Genomic DNA, 21,877 nt, shown 5'->3' on the forward strand with positions numbered 1-21,877 from the left:
AACTGGGAAAGTTAGACGGCTTATTCTTGATTACAGTGTTTAGCCCATATTAGCCTGGGCTCAATACCAATACAAACGTAAATGCTGGAACAAAACACTCAGAGCTCTAAACAAGAAAATGTTAATCCAAATTATTTTGCAAAATAGCATGTGATTGTAATGTAGTTTGCATTATAAATATCTGTATAATCTATGAAGTACCACAAAATAGAGATTATGTTTATTAATAAAATGCAAGTGATGCTTATGTAAACACTCTAAATGTCAGTTGGAAATAAATAAGATTTATTATATTGAACTATAATACAATAAAATTCATAAATATTTTCCAGATTAGTTTAGAAAGCTTCCTTTTGAATTACATGTTATAAATCAGGAGCTGAAACAACATGTTTTGAGGTATGCAACTGAAGAGAAACATTCAAACAAATAAAAGTTCTCATTAAAGGAGATGAGATGGTTACTTAAAAGCATCTAAAAAGCTCCTAATTACTATAGATGGATATATCAAAAGCAGTTTAGAGGACTGAGAATTTTAGTTAAATGAAGTCCTCTTTATTCATGCAATCTTTGCTTAATCCTAGTAGTTTTATAGGGTGGTCACAAAGATGAATCCAAAGTCACTCAAACAGCCAGTTTACATTGGCAGGTGATTAGGGAGCATTTCACACCCAGACACAGTTTCCACATTTTTGTGCAAAAGAGCATGAAATACTGGTGTTCCTTATGGCAGTGAGGGAGGGAGGGAAAAAAGTTTTATTCTCACTTAAAAGTAGAAATCCAAACTAAGTAGAGATTAAGATACGTTCACATGCAGTTTGAGAAACCCTCATTTTTAAAGAAAAATCTTTCCATTTTCCACTCTGTATCCTAAGAATGTTTTAGGGGAATGGTTTAGGGAGCATGTTGAGGATTGTCTTACACTCTACTTGGTCCCACATCAAATTTGTAAGCCTGCTGTGTTTTTCTGTATTAGAATGAGGTAAATTATTTTTCCCCTAAAAAACGATGCACTAATTGGAAAGGTGCTGATGTTGTTCGGAATTGCCATACCGTGCCAATATAAAATGTGAACAAAGTAAACAGAATAACAGCTGTGTCCAAGTGTTTGCAACAAATGGAAATACCTTTATTCATATATTATTTTTATTTCAATTTCTTCTGTTCTTCTTCACTTAGACATAAGTTTGTGTGAACTAAGAGTTGTTGAGGAATGCAAATTTCAAGTGATAGAGAAAGAAAGAACTCGCTTGAAAAGCGGCTTCTATAAGGCATGTGTCAGTCACAGTTAGGATTTTGAACATGATCACAACAGTAGACATAAAATTCAGGGAGAAAAATTAACCTAATTGCCATCTTTAGATTACATTCAGGGGCTTGCAGTATGTTTGCCAAGAACACTGCAGTTTTTCTGATTAAAATAATTTTGTGCTTCCTAAAACTTTTATGGAGCAACCAACAGGAATTCAATTTGCAGGGACCATTAAAGTTTTATTGACTGAACTTTTAATATAGACTGGAAACATTTTGAAATGCTATAATGGCTCAAGTTAATAGATTTGATTATATTTATTAATTAACTGTTCTTAAATTAGCTAAAAGTAGCCTGTAAAATATAACTTTTAGTGCAATTAGTTTCATCATTAATGTAATTTTCACAAAATTCCATAACATTACCCACTCTGCATTTCTGAGAGTGGAGGAGATCTTATCCTATTGACTTTCCAATGAAAAGAGAAAATATGCCTTTTCTTAGTATCATCTGGACTGATGCTTATACCATTATGGATGGTGAGAGTCCAAGAAGATATGTCACCCTTGCTGTTATACCACGAACCAGAAACTTGCCAGATTCCACATGCTGAGGGCCAAAAATGTCAAGTTCCCAGTAAAATGTTAGGAATGCATGATCTGCAGAACATAACTTGGAACTGCTGCATACATTTTTGTGTTCATATGTCATATGAAATCAGTACCCATAGCAGGACCCAACAAAAGGAAAAAAGAAAGTAGATTATGTGCAAATGTAAGAAACAAGATAATACTTGCTTTGTAGTCTTTTTTTTTCTTTTTTTAAAGGAAAAAAAAAGAAAAAAATAAGGAAAAAAAGATTTTACATATTCCGCCATTATGATTAGAGGAACCATGAAGCTTTGGGAGCCGAATTCAGCTCCTACCAAATGATTAGCAATTTTTTCCCATGATTTCTGTAAGAGTTTGACAAGACCTATGGTTTTTAAATGTGTTTGTAAAGTTCCACTGTGGAAAAATTTTAAAGGCAGATTGCTATTATCCAGTTCTAGTACAAAATGCCTCAAAAATGTTCCAAAAAGACCCAGCCTGAATCTTGACAAAGAAAACCACATTATATTCTAAATAGGATGCAAGACATTTTGCCCTACAACACATTATGTAATAATGAATACTCCTAAAGAAAAGAGGAGGCATAAGCACCTGTGGAACGACATATTGCTATCTAAGTGATGTAACAACTGGGCCCTATTATTTACAAAGAAATGCTCTCAAAAGGAAAACATTAGATTACACACATACATACATACATCATGTCTTAATTTTAATAAAAATTTAACGTTGTCTGTTGTGGGAAAAATTTTTATTTGTTTGTTTGTTTGTTTTTTTGAGAAAGAACAGAAAGACTTTTATAGTAATCTTCATCAACTATACCAGAAGCGGTATTGACTCTTTTAATGAAAATCTAAAGCTAAACTATAAAGATTAGAAAAAATGGCAAATAAAATAGCACCAAGTTCCACTCTGTATACAAAGCTTAAAGAGGAATCATGTCATTTTCTATATGAAACTGGAACTTATAAAACTAGATACAAATTTGTAAATGGTGATTTCATGGATGTTGACCAATTTATCCTCAATACGAGATAAATTCTGCATGGCAGTATAACACACACAAAAATACAAACATACAAGGAGATAATTTTAGCATGCTCTGTGTGAAGTTCTCAAATCTACAAATACTAAATTCAATATAAATATTTATGTTGTTATCTTTTATCACTATCCTTAAGAAATGACATAAAAGAGGAAACTGTAAAATTAAGAATGATTAGGGCTATTGCTGTGACCTTATCTTTCTAGAAATATACTATTAGTAAACATGGCACTTAGTTATTACTAAACTGTAATTCTGCTATAGTTTACTATCCTTTATGGTTTTATAATTATGCAGGTATTGATCAGGTGAAAATATAGAGAGCACATAATAAGTAATTCTTTTGAGTTATAAGGACTTTCAAATCTAGAGGAGCATATTTGAGCCATGAGGAATTACATCAGTAATTTCTACAGGGATCTCAGCACCTAAATGGAAGCAAACTCTTGGAAACTTTGCACCTGCATCTGGATTAAGCACTTGAATTTTCAAAATAGAATGCTGGGTGGTCCTCTTTTACAGTCACTGCAGTGAGAATAGTGTTCATGTCAGAGGACACAGTCAGCATATCTCCCTGCACAAAATTCCAACATCTGCTCAGGCAAAAACTTGCTTTGAGTGCACTGAGTATTGAATGTATAAGGACTACAAATTTTAGTTTATGAAGTGTATTGCAGAAAAGTGCAAATGAGAACATCATGGAGCATAAGAAAACCATACCAAAAGTCACATATACAGCTTGGCTAAACCAGTGCCATCTCACTGATGTCAGTATCTTTCACCCTGGACGAGGCTCTCATCCAGGATCTGTTATTTATATGCAGTGGGTATATTGCCTTAATGTAAGATAAAATAGCTTTTCTTTCCATCTAACTGCTTTAATATAAAGGCTTATTAATTAGAAGAGATAACTGAAAACATTCAAAAATATACTGGTATTGGAATTCACAGGAAAACACAGTTCTCTCTTCTTACCGTAGTTTTTTCCAGGCAGTGAAGCAGGTGGTGGTGCTGTGTTTCAAAGGAAGAGCCAGCTTTGCCAACAAAGGCCTGTTCTTCTTCCGTGGAGGACTGTTGATACATAGAACTCCATATTATTCTCATTTTTGAACAAGAGGGCTCTTATTCAAATATTTGATCAGAACTAATCTGGATTGTACATGGTAGCATAACTGCAATGCTTTGTCTACACAGAATAACCCAAATTATTTTGCATTTGAGTTTTCTTTTGCTTGTTTTTTAATCAAACTATTTTTTTCCCTTCCCTTGCACCTCCTGTTAAATATTCCCATCTAAGGTTTTTTAAACATATCCGAAATAGTACAATTTACAAGTGCAATCAACATGTGAGCTTTGAATGCTGGATCAACACAGGCTTAAAATTATAATCAATTTAAGTGACAGTGAATTTTTTTTCCTGGGAATGTGCCTCATTTGAAGGAAATTAAACATAGCTGTCCTCCTGGGATCATTTCATAGCACTGAAGAATTTGTGGTATTTTTGCTTACACAAAAATTCATGTCAGTGATCCCAGTCTGCTGGGTTTGGAAAACTTATAGCAAATGTTATAGACAGAATAAAGTAGAAAGCATCCATTGTTTATTAATTGCTTTCATAATTATTCACTTGAAAGCAAAAAACTAGGGGAGGAAGTGGGATAATAGGAAAGATTACAATTCAGCTTTGGGATATTTGAAATCTGCATGGTAATTAAGCTGTTTTGTGTCTTTTTAGTTCAAATACTTGAGTTCTTTCAAGAAGAAGAGGAAACGAGGGCTCTAACTGCTCATCTTTTGTGCTAAACAGAACAGACGGACAGCCAGCCACTTCCTTCTTTTCTGGATACAGGTTAGAGGATCTGGCTATTTAACACATATTGAACAGAAAGGGCATAGAGGAATGAAATCTTTCCCTCAGGGCATTGCCTAAATGCCAGAAAACAACATTAAAGAAACGCTGTGTCTTTTGTCTTTCTCATCTGGGTATGACTGAGCAGCCAAGGGGCTGACTCCCAGCAGCGTAGGTCACTGTGGATCCCAGTCCCAGCTGCTGGTCCTGGCTTCCTTGGCAGGGGTAAGAGGGGATTTGCTTCAGGTAACATTAGATTTCAATGCATTTGAATAATCACCAAGATTCTTCTTAAAACAAAGTAGGTGCTTCAAGGGAACTCTTTTCACTCTGCAACATCCCTCTGTGCAAACAGTACCCAGGAGCTGCCTCTTTCCACACTGACAATGAAACCTGGCTTTGTCACCCATCTTCTTCCTGTTTAAAGCCAAGTGAGATAAATCAAACCTACCACTTAAGAGGCAAATGCTCTGTACTTTCTTAATGAGTTCTTCTACAGGATCTCTAAAAATGTGGGTTACATTGAATCCAGCATTTCTATCTGGACATTTCCCTCATCTCTTAATACCCCATCATTGACTCATAAGCTTCTTTTAACAATAGTAATTGTCTAATTTATCCTTCCTTAATCTACCTCTAAAGATAACCCTGCCGAAAGCCCCAAGGTGACTTGCCCTGGTGATAAGTAGAATAAGCTACTGCTGGGCTGTCATTAAGGTGTTCCTCCGGAGGTGGAGGAAACACAAACATTACCTGCTGCAGCTGGTTACTCAGCAAGCCATTTCGTTTGCTCTGCATGTAGGCGTTAGCACTCCCACTCTTTGCCGCACGAATTCGAGCAAGCCTGGCTTTCTGTGTAATAGATAAAAGGAAGAGTGTCACTTGTACTCATATCCATTATCCTGTTTATCTAAAACTGCTAATTGGAATCAGCTGCTTATGAATACCAATATCACAGCAACTGACAGACTGCATTGCATCCATCCTCCAGGTGGAGCAAATCACAAGCATCTTCCCATTTAAAATGCAAATGATTCAAGTTTTTATTTGTTTGCATGCATTAGCTAACAAGAACAATGATTTTGGAGAAGGGATTAGACGGATCGGCATGGAAGTGGCTCCCTTTTTTATTTTTTCATTGCTATAACTGTGCCACTCCTTATGTCTTGTGGGGCAAAAACATGGACATCCATCTCAGCTGCTACTGCAATGAAAATCTCTTTGAATGGCTGTAAGACCCCAAGTCTTGAGCTACAAGCTCACCAAAGGGGTTTTACTTTGAAAGTATACAAGGCTCCAACAAAATCCACCCTCCAGATTACTGGAATAGCCCTCAGTTCTTTTAACAATTTAAGAGAGACCACAAAGGAGAAAAGCTACACCCGTTTTCTCAGGGAATACTTCTGCTGGTAAACTTTAGAAAATAAGTACACTTGACAAATGTTTAAAGGGTAGCATACAACCAAAACAAAGCATTCCACAAAGCGTTGACTTAGAACATCCTAACCCATACAATTTGTCAAAATCCAGCCCATCCAGTCCTAAGTTACCCAAAATATTAAGAAAGGACATTAGGAGAAGAAGTAAAGAAAGAGAGAGAAAAAGAGAAATATAGCTATTATCCCTAGATCCAACATAGGTCCAGCTACAAGAGTATAGAAGATGGAGAATTCAAACATGTGATCACAGGTCCTTAGTTTTATCTGCTCTGGCCCCCTGTGGCCACCCTGCCCAGGCGGGACTTCTGGCCCACTAGCCACTCTGGGGCTCCATGGCATGGTGAAGGGTGGTGGTCCCACTGTTTGAGCTAATCAGAGGCTGGGTTAGGGGTTCCAGTGGGCATGGTGTGAACAGTGCTCCTAGGCTGCCTTTGACGGCTGCTCCAGGGTTGCCCAAGGAGGAACCAAGGGGCTGGATTGGGACAGGGCATCACCTCACCTAAGTGAAATTTGACCTGTCCCCTCCCCCAGCCCCTCTGCTGCTTGAGTTAGTCCCAGCCAATAATTAATGTAGTAATCCAGTGTCTCACAAAGGGAATAAATGGTTCAGAATGAAACATAATATTGCAATGTTTGTGAATGGGTTTCTCAGAGTCTTCTGAGTTTTTGGAGTACCAGAATGTGGTAGTGCTTTTGTCCTGTCTCCCAGCTAAGTTCCTGAATGCTTGCCAGGCTGTTTTAGAATCATAGAAAGGCTTGGGTTGGGAGGGGCCTTTAAGGTCATCTAGTTCCAACCCCTCACCATGGGCAGAGATGCCACTTACTAGGTCAGGTTGCTCAGAGCCCCATCCAGCCTGGCCTTGAACACATCCAGGGATCAGGCATGCACAGCTTCTTTGGGGAACCTGTTCCAGTGCTTCACCACCTTCCAAATAAAGAATTTCTTCCCAGCATCTAAACTCAACCTTCCCTCTTTCAGTTTAAAACCATTGCATGCTGTCCTGTCACTATCTGCCCATATAAAAAGTCCCTCTCCCACCCTTTTATAAGCACCTTTTAGGTACTGGAAGGTTGTGACGAGGCTCCTTAGAGCCTTCTCCAGGCTGAACAACCCCAGCTCTCTTAGCCTATATTCATAGGAGAGGTGCTTCAGCCCTCTGATCATCTCTGTGGCCCTCTTGACCTGCTCTAACAGGTCCATGTTTTACTTGTGCTGAGGACCCCAGAGCAGGATGCAGTACTCCAGGTGGGGTCTCACAAGGGAGAGTGGGAGAATCCCCTCCCTTGATCTGCTGGCCACCCTGCTTTTGATGAAGTCCAGGACATGGTTGACTCTCTGGACTATGAGTGTACACTATTGGCTCATGTCCAGCTTTTCACCCATGCGAACCCCCAGGTCCTTCTCTGAAGGGCTGTTCTTAATGACTTCTCCCAGTCTGTACTCATATCTGGGATTGCCCTGACCCAGGTGCAAGCACCTTGCACTTGAATTTATTGATCTTCATAAAGTTCTCATGGGCCCATTTCTCAAGTTTGTCCAGGTCCCTCTGGATGGCATCCCTTCCTTCTTTTCTGTCAGGTGCACCGCTCAGCTTTGTGTCATCTGCAAACTTGCTGAGGGTCCACTTGATTATTGCCTGTGTCACTAATGAATATATTGAAGGGCACTAGTCCCAAGACAGAACCCTGGGACTGGAACACTTATCACTGGCTTCCACCTACCTCTTCATGTCTGTTGGTATAATCAGATTTAATACTTATTGTTACTGGTCATAGACTGTTCACAACCTGATTTTTCAGAGACTGCAAGTATCGAATTGCTGAGAGAAATGTGAGATTTCTCATGTGAGCCTCATTGCTTGTGAAGGTGACTTTCATTCCAGAGTACAAGGAGGTTCATGAGTGAAGTACATTTTGCATCCACTGATTTTGTACAACAGCTAGAACTCAGAATTAGGGGAAAGCATGAAGAATAGACTCTCTCAACTAATGATGTGGAAAACAGAAGCTTTTATGGAGTTTCTAGGATGACATCCTGGTTCTATAATTTTTTGTGGCTGGTTACATGTGTGAAAGGGAGTCTGAGTTTATCCTCAAAGTTAGGTTTCTGATTCTGAAAGGCAAATGCCAGCAGCATCTGGAGTTGAATGGCTGCTGAAACAGAAAAGGATATGCAGTGAAGAACTTAAAAACCTAACTTTGATATATTAATAGGGATTTTCATATCTAATACTTACTCAGTTGATATTTTCAAAAAATAGAGGGAGAATTTTCCTCCCTCCCCCAAATTTCTGTGACATTAAATGCCAGCATGAAATGACTTAGAATCCCTGAACTCTTACAGAGGGAAGCAGCCTGGTTACTGCAGCCACCAGATCTCTCTGGCACGATTAGTAATTAACTGACTACGAGGAATGGCTCAACACCACGCTTCTTTGCACTCACAGGCTCAAACTCACAGATCTTCTGAACAGCCTGCCAAGAAATTCATAACAGCTAACAGCAAACATGGCTAGAATCTGGCTTACGTTATATGTCATGCATTTATTATCTTTTAATTGTTCTGAAAGAGAATAAGCTAATGCTCTGCATGCGTGCATCACTGAGCCAAAAAGCTCACGAGAGGCTGTTTCCTGATTTTGTGATACATTGGCCATTTTAGAATAACACATTGGTTTATCAACTTCCTTTGAGCACACAGCCTTTCCAGCAATGTAGTTAACGCATCTTAATCTAGTCGTAAGGAGAAGAGATGCCTGATGACCTGGCCTGGGGTCCCCAGGAGCGACCAGTGTGGGGAACTGTTCACAGCTCCCACCCTCCTGGCTTATGTGAGCTCTTTGGTGGCACATTCAAGGCTACCAGCAGGGTTAGGGCTCATTCCTCAGGACTAGCAATTAAAAATCCCCTTGGGCAGGCAGAAAATAGATTATTTTCTAGGGGGTGCTCCTGAGATACAACTCCAGCATGCTGGGCTGAAGGCTGGGGGAAGAGCTTTACCTGCACCACTGAACAGTCATGGGTTGAGACATGTGCACTTGGTTATGTTCATAAATATATCAAAAGGTCTCTGTGTTTTGTCTTAGGAGCTTGAGACGCTTTGGAAATGTCTTTACAGTGTGCAGCTTGGAGTCCCATAAATAAGTGATTTCAGTCTCAAATGTTTTAGCTGTGGTACTTTTCAGTCTACTCTTTATACAGGGAGATTCATTAGATTTAATGAACAGACATTTTACATACATTAGTTGTGCTTTTCATTTTAACATGCATATTCATTTTCTTCTTGGTGATTGAAGCAATAATTATGGTGCAGCACCATTTAATAAAGAAATATGAAAAACATAACAGTTCATCAGACCATCTTAATATATCAAAGTGCTACATATATATAATAGGAAGGCTGTACTTTTGATGTGAAGATTTTAAATTGCTTTGCAAATATGAATTTATTGCATCTTAGAAAGCTTTTGTGAGTTAGAAAGTAATAGCTTACATCTTTCTAGCTGAGACTCATTGAGATGGCCTGAATTTACATCATTTACCAAAGAGAAGATAGTAAATCTATTACCAAGACAGGAACCAGTTACTGTGGCTTCCATGTTTATACATCAGCTTACAGAAAATAGTCCTGAAACTGGAGGTGTTTACAAATCTGTTAAAGTGATAAGACTTATTTTCAGTGCTTCTGATTTCAGTGCTGCCTGATTTATATAAGAGCCTGTAATGTGAGCAGTCTAGTGACTTCTCACATTTGCTATCAAGGAATCATTAAAAGCTCATGTCATGCACAGGATTTTAAGGGCTGTGTGCTGGGGATTGAATTCCCATGAAAGGCAGCAAAATGACATGATGACATCAGTAAAACTGTGGTTACAGAAGACCTGCATTTTCCTTTAGTCTGCATTTACTGCCATGTGTAACAGAAAGGGAGTGACAACTGCCCCTTTGAACCACTACAAAGCCCTTCCTAACCCTCCTCTTTCATGGAATATCTAGCAAAATAAAGAAAGGATTAAGTTATCTCGCAGTAGATGATATCTTTGCTGTGAGGTTTTCCCTGTTAGCCACCAAATATGAAACTTTGGTTATTTTTACATGGTCTAAGGCTAAACCAATGTAGCTGAAATATAGTTCTTTTACATATTCTGATGAAATTCCACCATAATCATCTCATCTGCAATTTCCTAAAGAAATTGATGACCAGCTCTAATTCTTACCACATCCTTTGAATTTGCACTGAGCTTCTCTTTTGAATGCACCTCTTTCTTTTTTCAAGCTTCAAATTTTACAACTTAGAGGTGGATTCTTGTCTGTGGCTGCATTTATAGAAATCTCACAAAGGGAATTCACTGTTATTCAACAACAGTTAACTCTGTCAATTTTAGAAATATAAATTTATTTTCACAAGGTTTTAAGTAGTGCTCAGTGTAACACTATGGGGTATAGACAACATCCAGCTTTTAACATTCAGATGCCTTCAGCTGTCCAGCTATTTTAAGAGAGAGATTTTATCAGGAACATTTTAGGGCAGGGCTTACTGAAGTACTGGGAATCATTTTTGGCAAGATTCTCTTCAACTTGCTATACAAGAAGCCTGGGTAGCCTAGGTAATTTAGTACTTAGATAGCTCTTGTTTCCTGCTGCTCTCCAGACTATATAAATATCTTACTAGAAAAACTCAAAAGTTACTAATTACTTACCTTATGGTTATTATTTTTTAATGATTTTGTACATTTAAAATATTGAAATTCCTTCACAGGAATTTTAAAATGTTAGCACAGAGTTGGTTTTCTTCACAGTAGCTGGTATGGGGCTGTGCTTTGAGTTTGTGCTGAAAACAGTGTTGATAATTCAGGGATGTTTTAGTTACTGCTGTGCAGTGCTTGTACAGAGCCAAGGCCATTTCTGCTCCTCAACTGTCCAGCTGAGGAGGCTGGGGATGGACAGGGAGTTGAGGGGGAGACACTGACAGCACAGCTGACCCCAGATGACCAGAGGGATATAGCATCCCATATGGCAACATGCTAAGCAATAAAAGTGGATGGTGGTGGAGACTGGCAGGGGCTGCCCTTGCTCTGGAACTGGCTTGGTGCTGAGCAATTGTTTCCTTTTGCATCGCTTTTTTTTCCTTGGATTTGCTCCCCCTCACCCCTTTCTGCTGGTTTCTTTCCCTTCCTTTTGAAAAAGATTAGACTGTCTTTATTCCACCCACATTTTTTTTCACTTTTATCCTTCTGATTTTCACCCCATCCCTCTGGGGAGGAGAGATCGAGCAGCAGGGTGGTGTTTAGCTGCCTGCCTGGGCTAAACCACAACACTGTGGCTCATAGAGCAAGGGCCAAAATTGTCGAAAAAATCAGTTACATTGTTTTTTATAGAATTTTTTTGTTGTGTGGTCTTTCAGAAATCCATCCTGTGTGTTTGTTTTTAAGTGAAAAATCAGGCCCACATTTCATGCTCTGATTTTCTAATTTTCAGTAATTGCAAATAATTGACTTCATATTACCTGACATAATTTACAGGACATCCGTACATAATAAAGAAGAAAATGTTGTTTACTTTGTACATTAATAGATGTGGAATTAAATAAGGTTCATATATTTCTTGGGTCATGCCTTACTTTCACAATCTATTCAAATTATTGTTCAGTAAACACGAGTTCTAGGGGTTTTTTTGCTAAATTCAAAAATCTTGGATAAGATGTTAGTTATGTTTCTGCAACCCCCCCGAGATTAACAGCCTATCTCATATAGAGAAGTCAAAATGGCTAGCAGGGTTCCCTGTTGCAAACATTCAATTCCAGACTGCCAGGTGCTGTTAAGCAGTTATTGGAGTTTATCCTGGAGCCATTTATAATTAGCTAGTAACTAATTGTTCATAACTTGACAGATAAATGCATCATGTACAATCAATAAGTAATAAAGCAAAGCCAATCTTCAGGATATATTTTTCTTTGTGTAGGTCAAAGACCGCACTCAAATGGAAGATTCAGGTTGAATTTCATGTCTGAAGTCAAGTTCTGGAGCTGATGAAGGTTGTTTGGGTGTTCTGCTGAGGCACCATGCAAGGTCACTCTAGGGAGAAAGTGCTTAAGCAACTAAAATTAAGGCTCCTTTGTTTATCAGATAATGAACAATACTGGGCAGAAGTACCTGCACTTAGGCACTTGCTGGCTAAGAGGACACAAGGCTGTTGCTTTCCAAAGATGTAGAAAAACAGATGCATGGAAAACTGAGAAGCATCTAGCAAGCGATGCTTCATTTATGGTAAGAAGGATGTTTTAATTGCTGCTGCAGTATGCTGGGATGGACCTTTGTGTCCAAGCTGCCAGACACTTGTTCCAAGAGGGCAGCTGTGCCTCCTCCTATCTTTTCCCTGGGCTCGTAGTCATCCCAGTGAACATGGCACTGTGAGGGTCCTGCCAAATCATAGGCCTTGCTCCCTATCAAATACAGAATAGGAAATGGTATCCAAGCTTGCCTAAATCTTTCTTTTTTCCTTTTCCATTCTTTCCTTTCCTTTTTCCTTTCCCCTCCTTTCATTGCTTTTGTACATGACTAGTTACAACACACCTGTCATTAGCTTTACCACCTGCAGGCACTGATGGGCAACCAAAATAACTTGGCCTCTTGAAGTTGTCTCTAGCTGAGAAAAGCTCCACAAATAGTATTCTTCCAAACTGTCTCACCAGTGATAAATCTGCTTGAGAAGAAGGCACAGTAAGACTACAGGGCATAATTAGTTCTGCCCTGAATTCCAATTTCTATTTTGGATTATTTATTCATTTATTGTCAGGGTAGGTCAGATCCTTGGACCTTATTATCTGATAGAATACAACGTTCTGATAAACAGATGATTTTGTTTTTGTTTTGTTTTTCACTCTTTTTTTGTTTAAAAACAGCTTCTTGATTGCAAGAAGCTCCCTGTACTGCAGCAGAAAACTGGCCTCTCCTGCCAAAATTGGCTGTATTACAAAGTGGGATTTCATGGTAATTATAACAATGTAAGCAAGAGCTTCCTTTAAAATGCATTCAAAATGCAATGGTATATAAATAGATTTCTCTCTTCCATCTTCCCCCAAGCATTAATGTGCAGCATCTTTTTGCCAAAAAGAAACAAGTGGAATTGTCTAATCTTGAATAACTGCAGAAGTCAGTAAATGCATATACTGATGGTAATGTGGTTCTTGAACAATCCTAATATAAGCGACAAAATTTGTCTGCTGAAAATTGCCATGCTCCTCAGACTACATTTCAACTCTTTAGCAAAGAACTTTCTCGAGTTTCCTTCCAGCCCAAATGTTTTGCCATTTCTGAAGCCTACCTTGATTAAACTTCTGTATGAGATACTGATAACATACAGAATATGTATGTTATCATAAATATATTGTATGATAACAATATATCATACAATATTGTATGATATATTCAGTTCAAACATACAACTATCTCAAGCTGATGAAAGCTGTTGTAGGCAGTGGGAGGTACCACTGCCTGCAGAGGCTTGTGCTGCACTCCATGAAACAGCACCTTCTTTCGAGCTTATGTTCCTCAGCCTTAGAAAACAGAAATAAATTTGAGGCCTAGGGAAACATTATTTTAGAAAATGGTGTAAAGCCTCTATTCTACTGAATGAAGAAGGAATTTCAAACTTCAATAAAGTGACCTTTTTGCTTGAATATTCTTTTACAAAGCAGAAGAAACCCCCTGTGAAAGGCAAGGCTATATTTCATAGCAAAATATGGACTATACAGTATCCATGAAGTGCCTTTTGTTGATTTTTTTTTTCAAGTCCAGCAAAGCAATATTCAGTTCAACATCTCAGTCATTTTAGACTGAGAGAGATTAGCTTTGCAACAGGAGATATCAATGCAACACACATCCGGTCCTAAGTTAATCAGATCTCAAAGCCATTTTCTCCAAAGCAAGAAGGGCATAAACAGAGTCAGAGGAGAGCTCTCATCCTTACTGTTGGCATTGTACTGGGGAGCAGAGCAAAAATCTCTTGGCAGGATTGCCATTCATCACTTCATGTTCCTGTTTGAAACATACAAAGAGCCCACTATTTTGCAAGGAGAAAAAGTCAGTTATTAACTCAAGCAGTTTCTATTCATTTAAGAGATTATGGGGAATAGCAACCAGTCTACCAATCTAATTTTTGCAAGGTATTTTCCTGTGTCCATCTCTTTTTCACTGACAAATTGTGCTGGTTTTGGTGTAGAGTTAATTTTTCTCACAGTAGCTAGAATGGGGCTGTTTTTAACCTTCCAATTCTCTCCCTGATCCTGCTGGTGGGGCAGTGATCGAGCAGCTGTGTGGTGGTTGGCTGCTGGCCAGAGTTAAACCGTGACACAAATGTAAAGCAGGCATGGAAAACTCTGTTTTGTAGCATGCATTGGGAGACAGTTCCTATCTGAAGTAAGACTGGTTGTGTCTGCAGCTATTGTGAATGCTCAGAAAGGCACACTGATTGCTGGGATCAAGCAGCATGACTGGCACCATGCTCAGAGGCACAGTAAGGAGCACTGAGTGTCCTGGCTGAGGTGCACAGTTGTTTCTCTGCTACCATTACACAAACAGAAGTGGAAAAGTTCTTGATAAAAAAAAAATGTAGTGTAGAAATGACATGATGTCCCAGCTGTGGAAGAGAGGAATGGACAGCTGGAACTTGGTTGTGGGACAAAATAGCATGCTAAAGGATGGGTGGATTTAGTAGATAGATAAGCAGCCTATATTTTAAATCAAATTTCTAGAAAGGTATGACATTCCTGTGATATACCTCGTTTCTTTTATAGCCATTTTGCCAAGATGTGGCCATTAAGGGGTGCTGTATCTTCAACCTGGGCTGATGACTTTCTTGGACATGTACCTCTGTTTCTCCTGATTTTAAGATATGCTGAGAATGGTATCACTACACACATTTATTTAACTTCTTTTTTTTTTTTTTAAATGAAGAAATCACTCAAAAAGGTGGCCAGAAAGAAACACACAAACATTTTGTATATTTAAACCTGGTGCTGTTGTTGATATTAAGCAGGTGCAGCTTGCAGCTGCCTGTGTTCCCTGGTTTATATGTGCAGTCCCCAGCCACAGTCTGCCTGCACACTTCTGCCAGCAATCGTCCTGCTCTCCCTGGATCACTGGAGACTCATACCTCTGAAGAGAAGCCATGGGAACACAAAAAGCCCAGGTGGTGATACCTCAGCCTTGGCAATCACGCAATCTATGTGGCATCCAAAGCCTTCTGACTGCCATCTGCAGAGGAGTAGAAGGTAAGGTGTCTTGGCTCCCACACCAGGGCTTCAGGTGACAATAGAGTTTTTCTGAGCTGTCTGGCATTACAGGGTTGGGAGAAGTGGATCAGAACTAGTGCGCTGGCAGTGATGTGGAGATGAAGGTGACTGTCTAGGCTTGGCTGCATCGCCCCTGGTAAATACTTCTTCCTGGCTCCTGACCATATGGGCCTGTGAGGGAAACAGTCTTCTTGTAGGTATAGTGGATATTTTAGGGAGAGACTCAGGAAATCAAGAAAGCTGGAAAAACAGACTTTTTTCCTGATTGAGCTGTTTATCTGAAGCCTTTTAAACAAAGTAGAGCTGAGGAGACAAGTTCCCCAACAAGCAGATTCTCTCAGAGGCTGAACCGGGGACTTAAACTGAACCTAGATTAGAGAAGCAAGCTGTTAGCATAGACATTAGAAATCATTATTATGTTTGGGACTCTTTATTTTTTTTCCTCAGAAGACTGTGGTAGAAACAAAGTCTGCCTGAAAAAACACAGAAGAATCTTCAGTTGGTGGGACTGCAGCTATTGCCTGAAAAGACTAGATCTAGTTTAACAAGTAGGATGAATTACCACAATAATAGGTCTGTACATTTTGACAGAAAAGATTAATGATCCAATTTTGGTTTGTGTTGTTTTTTTTTTCCTCACTAAAAATAATACGCCATTTGCATCTAGGACATGGGCTAGGCATGTAGCACATACATAAAGTTGTCCTCTTGCTAAGAAATACTCACTATAAAGACACACAGAATATAGAAAGTCATATCTTATCTATTGCTCAACAACATACGGGGGAAAAATGAGAAGCTCACCTTTTGTGCCCTGCGCTTGTCTGCTCGTTGATTCTGGTGGTATATACGGCTGAAGTTGGAGACAATTACAGGAACTGGCAGAGCAATGACCAAGACCCCACTCAGGGAGCATATTGAACCAAAAATCTTGCCAGCTATTGTCTTTGGCACCATGTCACCATACCTGGGTTAAAGAAAACAAAATGCTTAGTACAGACAAAAGCTCTTCTAATTATTGAACTTCATGATGAATTAATCACACAATATTTTAATTCTCATGCAAATAATACTTGCTTCATATAAATATTACTTTATGCACATATGCATACATATACAGCAAGCCCACTGTTGTTGCACACACAATTTTAATTTGAAGCTAGTTTTGGGTCGCCTGTCTGTCAGACTATGAGCAGGTAAATCACATGTTTTACCTGCTGTAGTCTTTTCAGGCTGCCTCTATTGCAATGGAGATAGAATGACCTTGCTAAGAAAAAAAAGTCAGTGTTGAAATTCAGTCCTTACTCTGTTTGCTTGCTGGAAGAACTCATCACTTTCCATTGACAAGATCCTAGAGAGACCACTTGGTAAATTAGATGCTAAACTGAATAATCTGTTGTCTCACTTAAGCTGATATAGTACTTTCATTTAGGAGGGTGACAGATTTTTGCAACAGGTTGCTCAGATCATGAACTTTCTGTCCTTGGAGATTTTCAACACTTGGCTAGACAGAAGTATGGCTGACCCAAACTTCTTGTTGTTGACATGAGAAGCTGGAGCAGCTGAGCTCCAGAGGTCCCTTCTATGGTCTAGGTGAAAGCAAACATGAAAAACCCAAGCTACAAGCAAGCGACCAAACAAATTCTAACTGCAAATCCTGTCAGTGCTCAGAATTACTAGAGCTACCACCTTTCTTTATGATACTGGATATTGCTTTGTCCAGCAAGAAAGAACATAGTGCTAGTGAAGTATATAAAGGCACTCCAGTGCCAGTTTATTAACAGACATCAGCTCTTTGCATTTTGCCATATTCTGTAGGGCACAAGTATGTAATTACATAATACGGAGTTTAATAAAGAGATAAATTACTTTCAAGTACCATTTGTTTTTTAACTTTACTGCATTTTAAGTTATTATTAAACATTGATTGTAGCTTGTGAGTTTAGTATGTTTGTGAGCATGGAGACAGCACATTCCCTATTACAAAGAATTAATAAGCTGTTAACACAAGATAAGTTAAGAAATAAAACTGCAGGAGGTGCAGTGTTTGGGAAATACTATCTGGAAAACAAAATCTGTTTGGCAGGAACTGGAAAAAAATTAGAGAAGAAGGGGAGAGTCTTCAGGTCATATGGTCCAAATTTTGCACCTAATAACAAGAAGGACGGGATAAAAGGGTGAGGACAACAGATGATAGAGAATCTGTATGAGGTTGGAGGATGCCTTCTAGCAATGAGAGCTCGGCTCACATCAAAAGGAGGTTATGTATGGCCTTGTAGGTGAAGATGAATGGTTTGCATTTTGTAAGATAAGAGGAAAGTGTTTAACGTAAATATTCAAATAAGTTGTAATATAGCAGATGTAATATAGATGACAAGTCTTAGACTATTGACATAGATGATATTGTGTAAAATAAATGTTTAGTTGCTTTACCAAGCATGCCCAAGTGTAAAATATTCACAGGAAAAAAATACATTAATATTTCTGCCAATAAACCCCATACACTCAGAATTTGAATGCCATTAGCTTCTCATTTTGTGACATGTAGGATTGGATAAAAAATACATAATTTAATAGAATCCATCTTTTAAATTAGTAATATAGCTGGTCTTAATTATAAGATATATAAAACTGCAAAAATACTAGAGAGTCATGCTTTCTTTCACATCAACATTTGCACCTCACAGCATAACCATTCTTGATGCTTATCTCTTCCTAAAGCCACAACTGACTATCAACTGTCAGGACTGATGCATGCCCAGCTGTTCTTTCCTTTGGGGCAAGGAAGTGGATAAATGACCTTTCAAGGTCTCTTTGACAAATGGGATCCCCAACACCTAGCTAACCCCATTTTTTTTTCAGGCAGAATGATAGGAAAAGCAGTGGGCATGGGGCCAGGGTGCTGAGCTCTGGGGAGAAGTCCTAGGATCAAATCACTGATAATCCTTTCTGCTTTACAGTATTCATTACTGTTTTACTTCATTCTTACCGATACAATCCAAGTATTTTCTTATATTGAATCAAACTATCAACAGAAAGCTATGTAAAAGGCGATATATATTTACACATGCCTGACACAACCAGATTTTGAAATGCAAAATTTACACATGCCCCGGTGCTAAATCTCTTAAATTAGATCTCTTAAATGAGATTTCTAAACCTTCCTAAATATTTAAATGCTTATCACTTGAAATGTTAAATTGCTGAACGTCCATAAGCTCACATTGTCACTGATGGCTGCTGTGGACAGAAGGCATTCCTGGCTCTAATTAATTTGGTTTGAAGTTGCTCAGGGATATAGTTCATCCTGTTGATAATGTGGCAGTGTAATTACATGAATCAAGTTCAGACTGAAGCTTAAGGAGTTATGACAGGAACCATTAGCTGATCTATCTCTAGCATTTCAATGTTTATGTGTGGACTTACCCACTGACATAAGCAGATGCTTTTTCACAATATTTCAGTGTTACAGAGTGAAATAAAAAAATCAGGATTTTTTGACACATGAAGGTATTTTTCAATGATTTTCTCACCTTCCAGAGAAAATTACAGGCAGATGGATATACTGTTTATTTTAAAATAACTTGCTTTTGGTTATTTTTCTATTTCAGCTTGCATAAGTTTAATAATGTGACATTTTCCAAAGGTAATGTTGCTTGTCTATTGTTCAGTGTTAATATCTTTCACATCATTAATAGTTCTTACATAATTAGTTTTTCTCCTGTTGCTAACCACTGTGTTGGAGATGTTTAAATAAAATTATGGTCAGAAAAAATTACTTCAAAGAAATTAGCCTTTCTGCACAGGGTGAGAAACATATTTGCTTACTTTTGTGACAAAACAGAGTTTTTGCTTCATTTACCCTAGTTGGCCTTGCTCTCCTCTGGGACAGTGATACAGATTTTAGTGTACTGTAGGCATGATCAGAATTGTTAATGAAGTTCCGCATCCTGCATTAAACATTACCTTTAGTTATACCTCATATATCACTGAACGCCACCAATGGAAGTGGATAACAAAAAATTAAGGAAAAATTCCTTCCTTTACCCCAACTACAATTGCTTTATTCCTTGGAAGGTCTAAACTAAAAAAGAATGTAACTACATTTTGAGATGGAAGGGAAGCTTTGTGGTGCTTTTATTTCAAAGAGGAAAAATTATACTTGATCTCTTAAATAAATTCTACATTCTGCAGAAAATCTGATTTCTTCAGTCACAGAGACACAACAAATGTGGAATCTTATTAAGTAATTTTCACAGACACCCTTTTCAAAAGGGAACTATTTCAAGGTTTTATCTAGTGCTATTCTGCTTGTCTCACTGCTCTTCAGGCTGGAACTGCAAGCACATTCTCCTTTATTTGCTTTTTTTCCTAGTTGCAGTCTTTTCTTAGCTTTGCATATAGTCTGTTCCATGTATGTCTATTATTGTGGCCAAAGCTCAAGCCAGTCTTTGGGCATTTATGATTTGTACTGACAATCTAATTTTGTAATGTCAAAAGTGTCATCCCACTATTTTATGTACTGGATGAGTGAAGAAAAAGAGATATCATACTGATCCCTGATATCAGTCAGGTGCATTCTACTTCAGTAGCCAAAAAGGGAAGGGAAAAGGCTATGGCAAACTAGATCTGTCAATCAAGTTTTATCAAATCATAAGTCAGAAACAACATGACCAAGCTAATGCCTAGGTTTCACTAGATGTAGTCCAGACAGGCCAGACATGTGCTATTGCTTTCAGTCCACAGGTATCTGTTCACTAAATGACATCATACAGGGAGAGATGGATGGATTGGATGGGTAGATTTAAAGGCATGTATGTTTGTCTCAGTTGTTTGTATTCAACAGGTGACAGACTACTTTTGCACAGTTGACTCTTTATTGCATGACAAGACAGCAAGCCAGTGGATTCCTTCATTTTGCAAATACTGGATCTTTCAGAGTATTGATGTGAGTAAAACGGGCGTGATGTAGCGCTTTGCATGACAGAGTGGGGGGCACAAAATGCAGCTCGAATCACACACGGAAAACTGAGCTGTTGCAGGAGCTTGGGAAACATGAATGTATTTGGGTTTACAAAGGCTCTATCTGTAATCTCAGCATTGCTGTGTCAGAGCCTACCCATGGACATTGACCTGCCAAGGCAATACTGCTTTCCTGACTGGTGAGTGGAATATTTCCAATGTTGCATACCCATAATTCAAGAAATCTCAGGCAACACAGGCTGTATTTGTGGCATCATCAGCTATTCATCTTATTCCTGAATCTAAAGAAAAGCAGTTTTTGATGGCTCTAAGTTGCAATATTTCATAAGTCAAAGGTCTTAAATATAACTGAAATAAATCATATTTTTGGCCATTTTTTCTTGATGTGAGCAGAGAAGGTATTGTCTTTAATGATCTTAACAAATGAGAGGGACAATGCTGCTTTTTAAACTTCTGTTTCTTTGTGTGGACACAAAAGTAATTTTTTTTTTTTTTTTCCAAGTGAAAAATAAGTGTATTGTGGAGGTTAAAAGAGCAAACATCAGAAATTGTAATTTAGTAATATTTTTGTGTATGTTACACCAGAAATTAATACCTGGAATATCTCACTTTTGGTCGAAACCCCCTTGGTGACCTCTATACCAAAACTATGAAATTGTAGGATATATGTAGTGGGAATAAATCCGAGATTTGCATTTTGACAAAGCTCAGATAGTCTAGGCTGATACTGACAGATACATAAAAAGAAAAAAACTGTCAGAATGAAAAAAAAACCTCTCTGTGACTTTTCTGACACTAGAGGGCGTAAACGCCATTAAAAACAAATGCAAATGCAGAAACATTTTAAAATGCGTGTTACAGATACATGTGTCCTCTCCCACCTCCTTCGAATTAATTTACATTCTTTAAAGAATTATTACATTGATTGAGGTCTGTTGTCTACTCCCATATTATTTGCTGAAAAGAAAAGCTAGTAACATTTTTGCTTTTCAAACATGTAAAACATGTCAGAAAATAATGGTTGTAAAATAAATGAAAAGTTGTTAAAATTAACTTGGTAATATTTATTTTAAAAGCAAGGGAATTTATGACCAAAGAGCAATGAAAATAGTACAAGATCCATGGAAACTAAACAATCTTTGTAAAAGATTGTAGAAGGCAGCATGGCTCATTTTTTTCATGTTCAGGAGACAAATCATGTTTCCCAGGAGATTTAGCAGGTCATCCAGGCAGAGATCAGGTTTTTTGCACTGGAGTTGATTAAGAGAATGGTGCCCCGCCTTTCCAGGGCAAGGACTGTCTTCCCACCCTCCAGGTGCTTGCTTGCTCTGGCCGGGGTTGGTGCTTTACCCAGCTGGGTGGGATGATGATGCATCTTCCCTCTTTGCTGTCTCAGCTAATGGCTC

At 38.4% G+C, this 21,877-nt stretch overlaps 1 protein-coding gene across 1 annotated transcript in view; it reads right to left on the reverse strand.

The window, feature by feature from the left end:
* KCND2 (potassium voltage-gated channel subfamily D member 2) overlaps positions 1–21,877 on the reverse strand; it is a 274,001-nt gene that overhangs the window by 5,362 nt on the left and 246,762 nt on the right. The window contains exons 3-5 of the mRNA XM_027720892.2: positions 16,293–16,455; positions 5,511–5,609; positions 3,884–3,979 (exon numbers count right to left, since the gene is read on the reverse strand). Coding sequence (XP_027576693.1) covers positions 3,884–3,979; positions 5,511–5,609; positions 16,293–16,455 — 358 coding nt within the window. The remainder of the gene's footprint in view (positions 1–3,883; positions 3,980–5,510; positions 5,610–16,292; positions 16,456–21,877) is intronic.

The sequence above is a fragment of the Pipra filicauda genome, unplaced genomic scaffold, assembly GCF_003945595.2.
Source record: "Pipra filicauda isolate LSUMZ 115617 unplaced genomic scaffold, ASM394559v2 scaffold113_size4260070_pilon, whole genome shotgun sequence".
Taxonomy (NCBI): Eukaryota; Metazoa; Chordata; class Aves; order Passeriformes; family Pipridae; genus Pipra; species Pipra filicauda.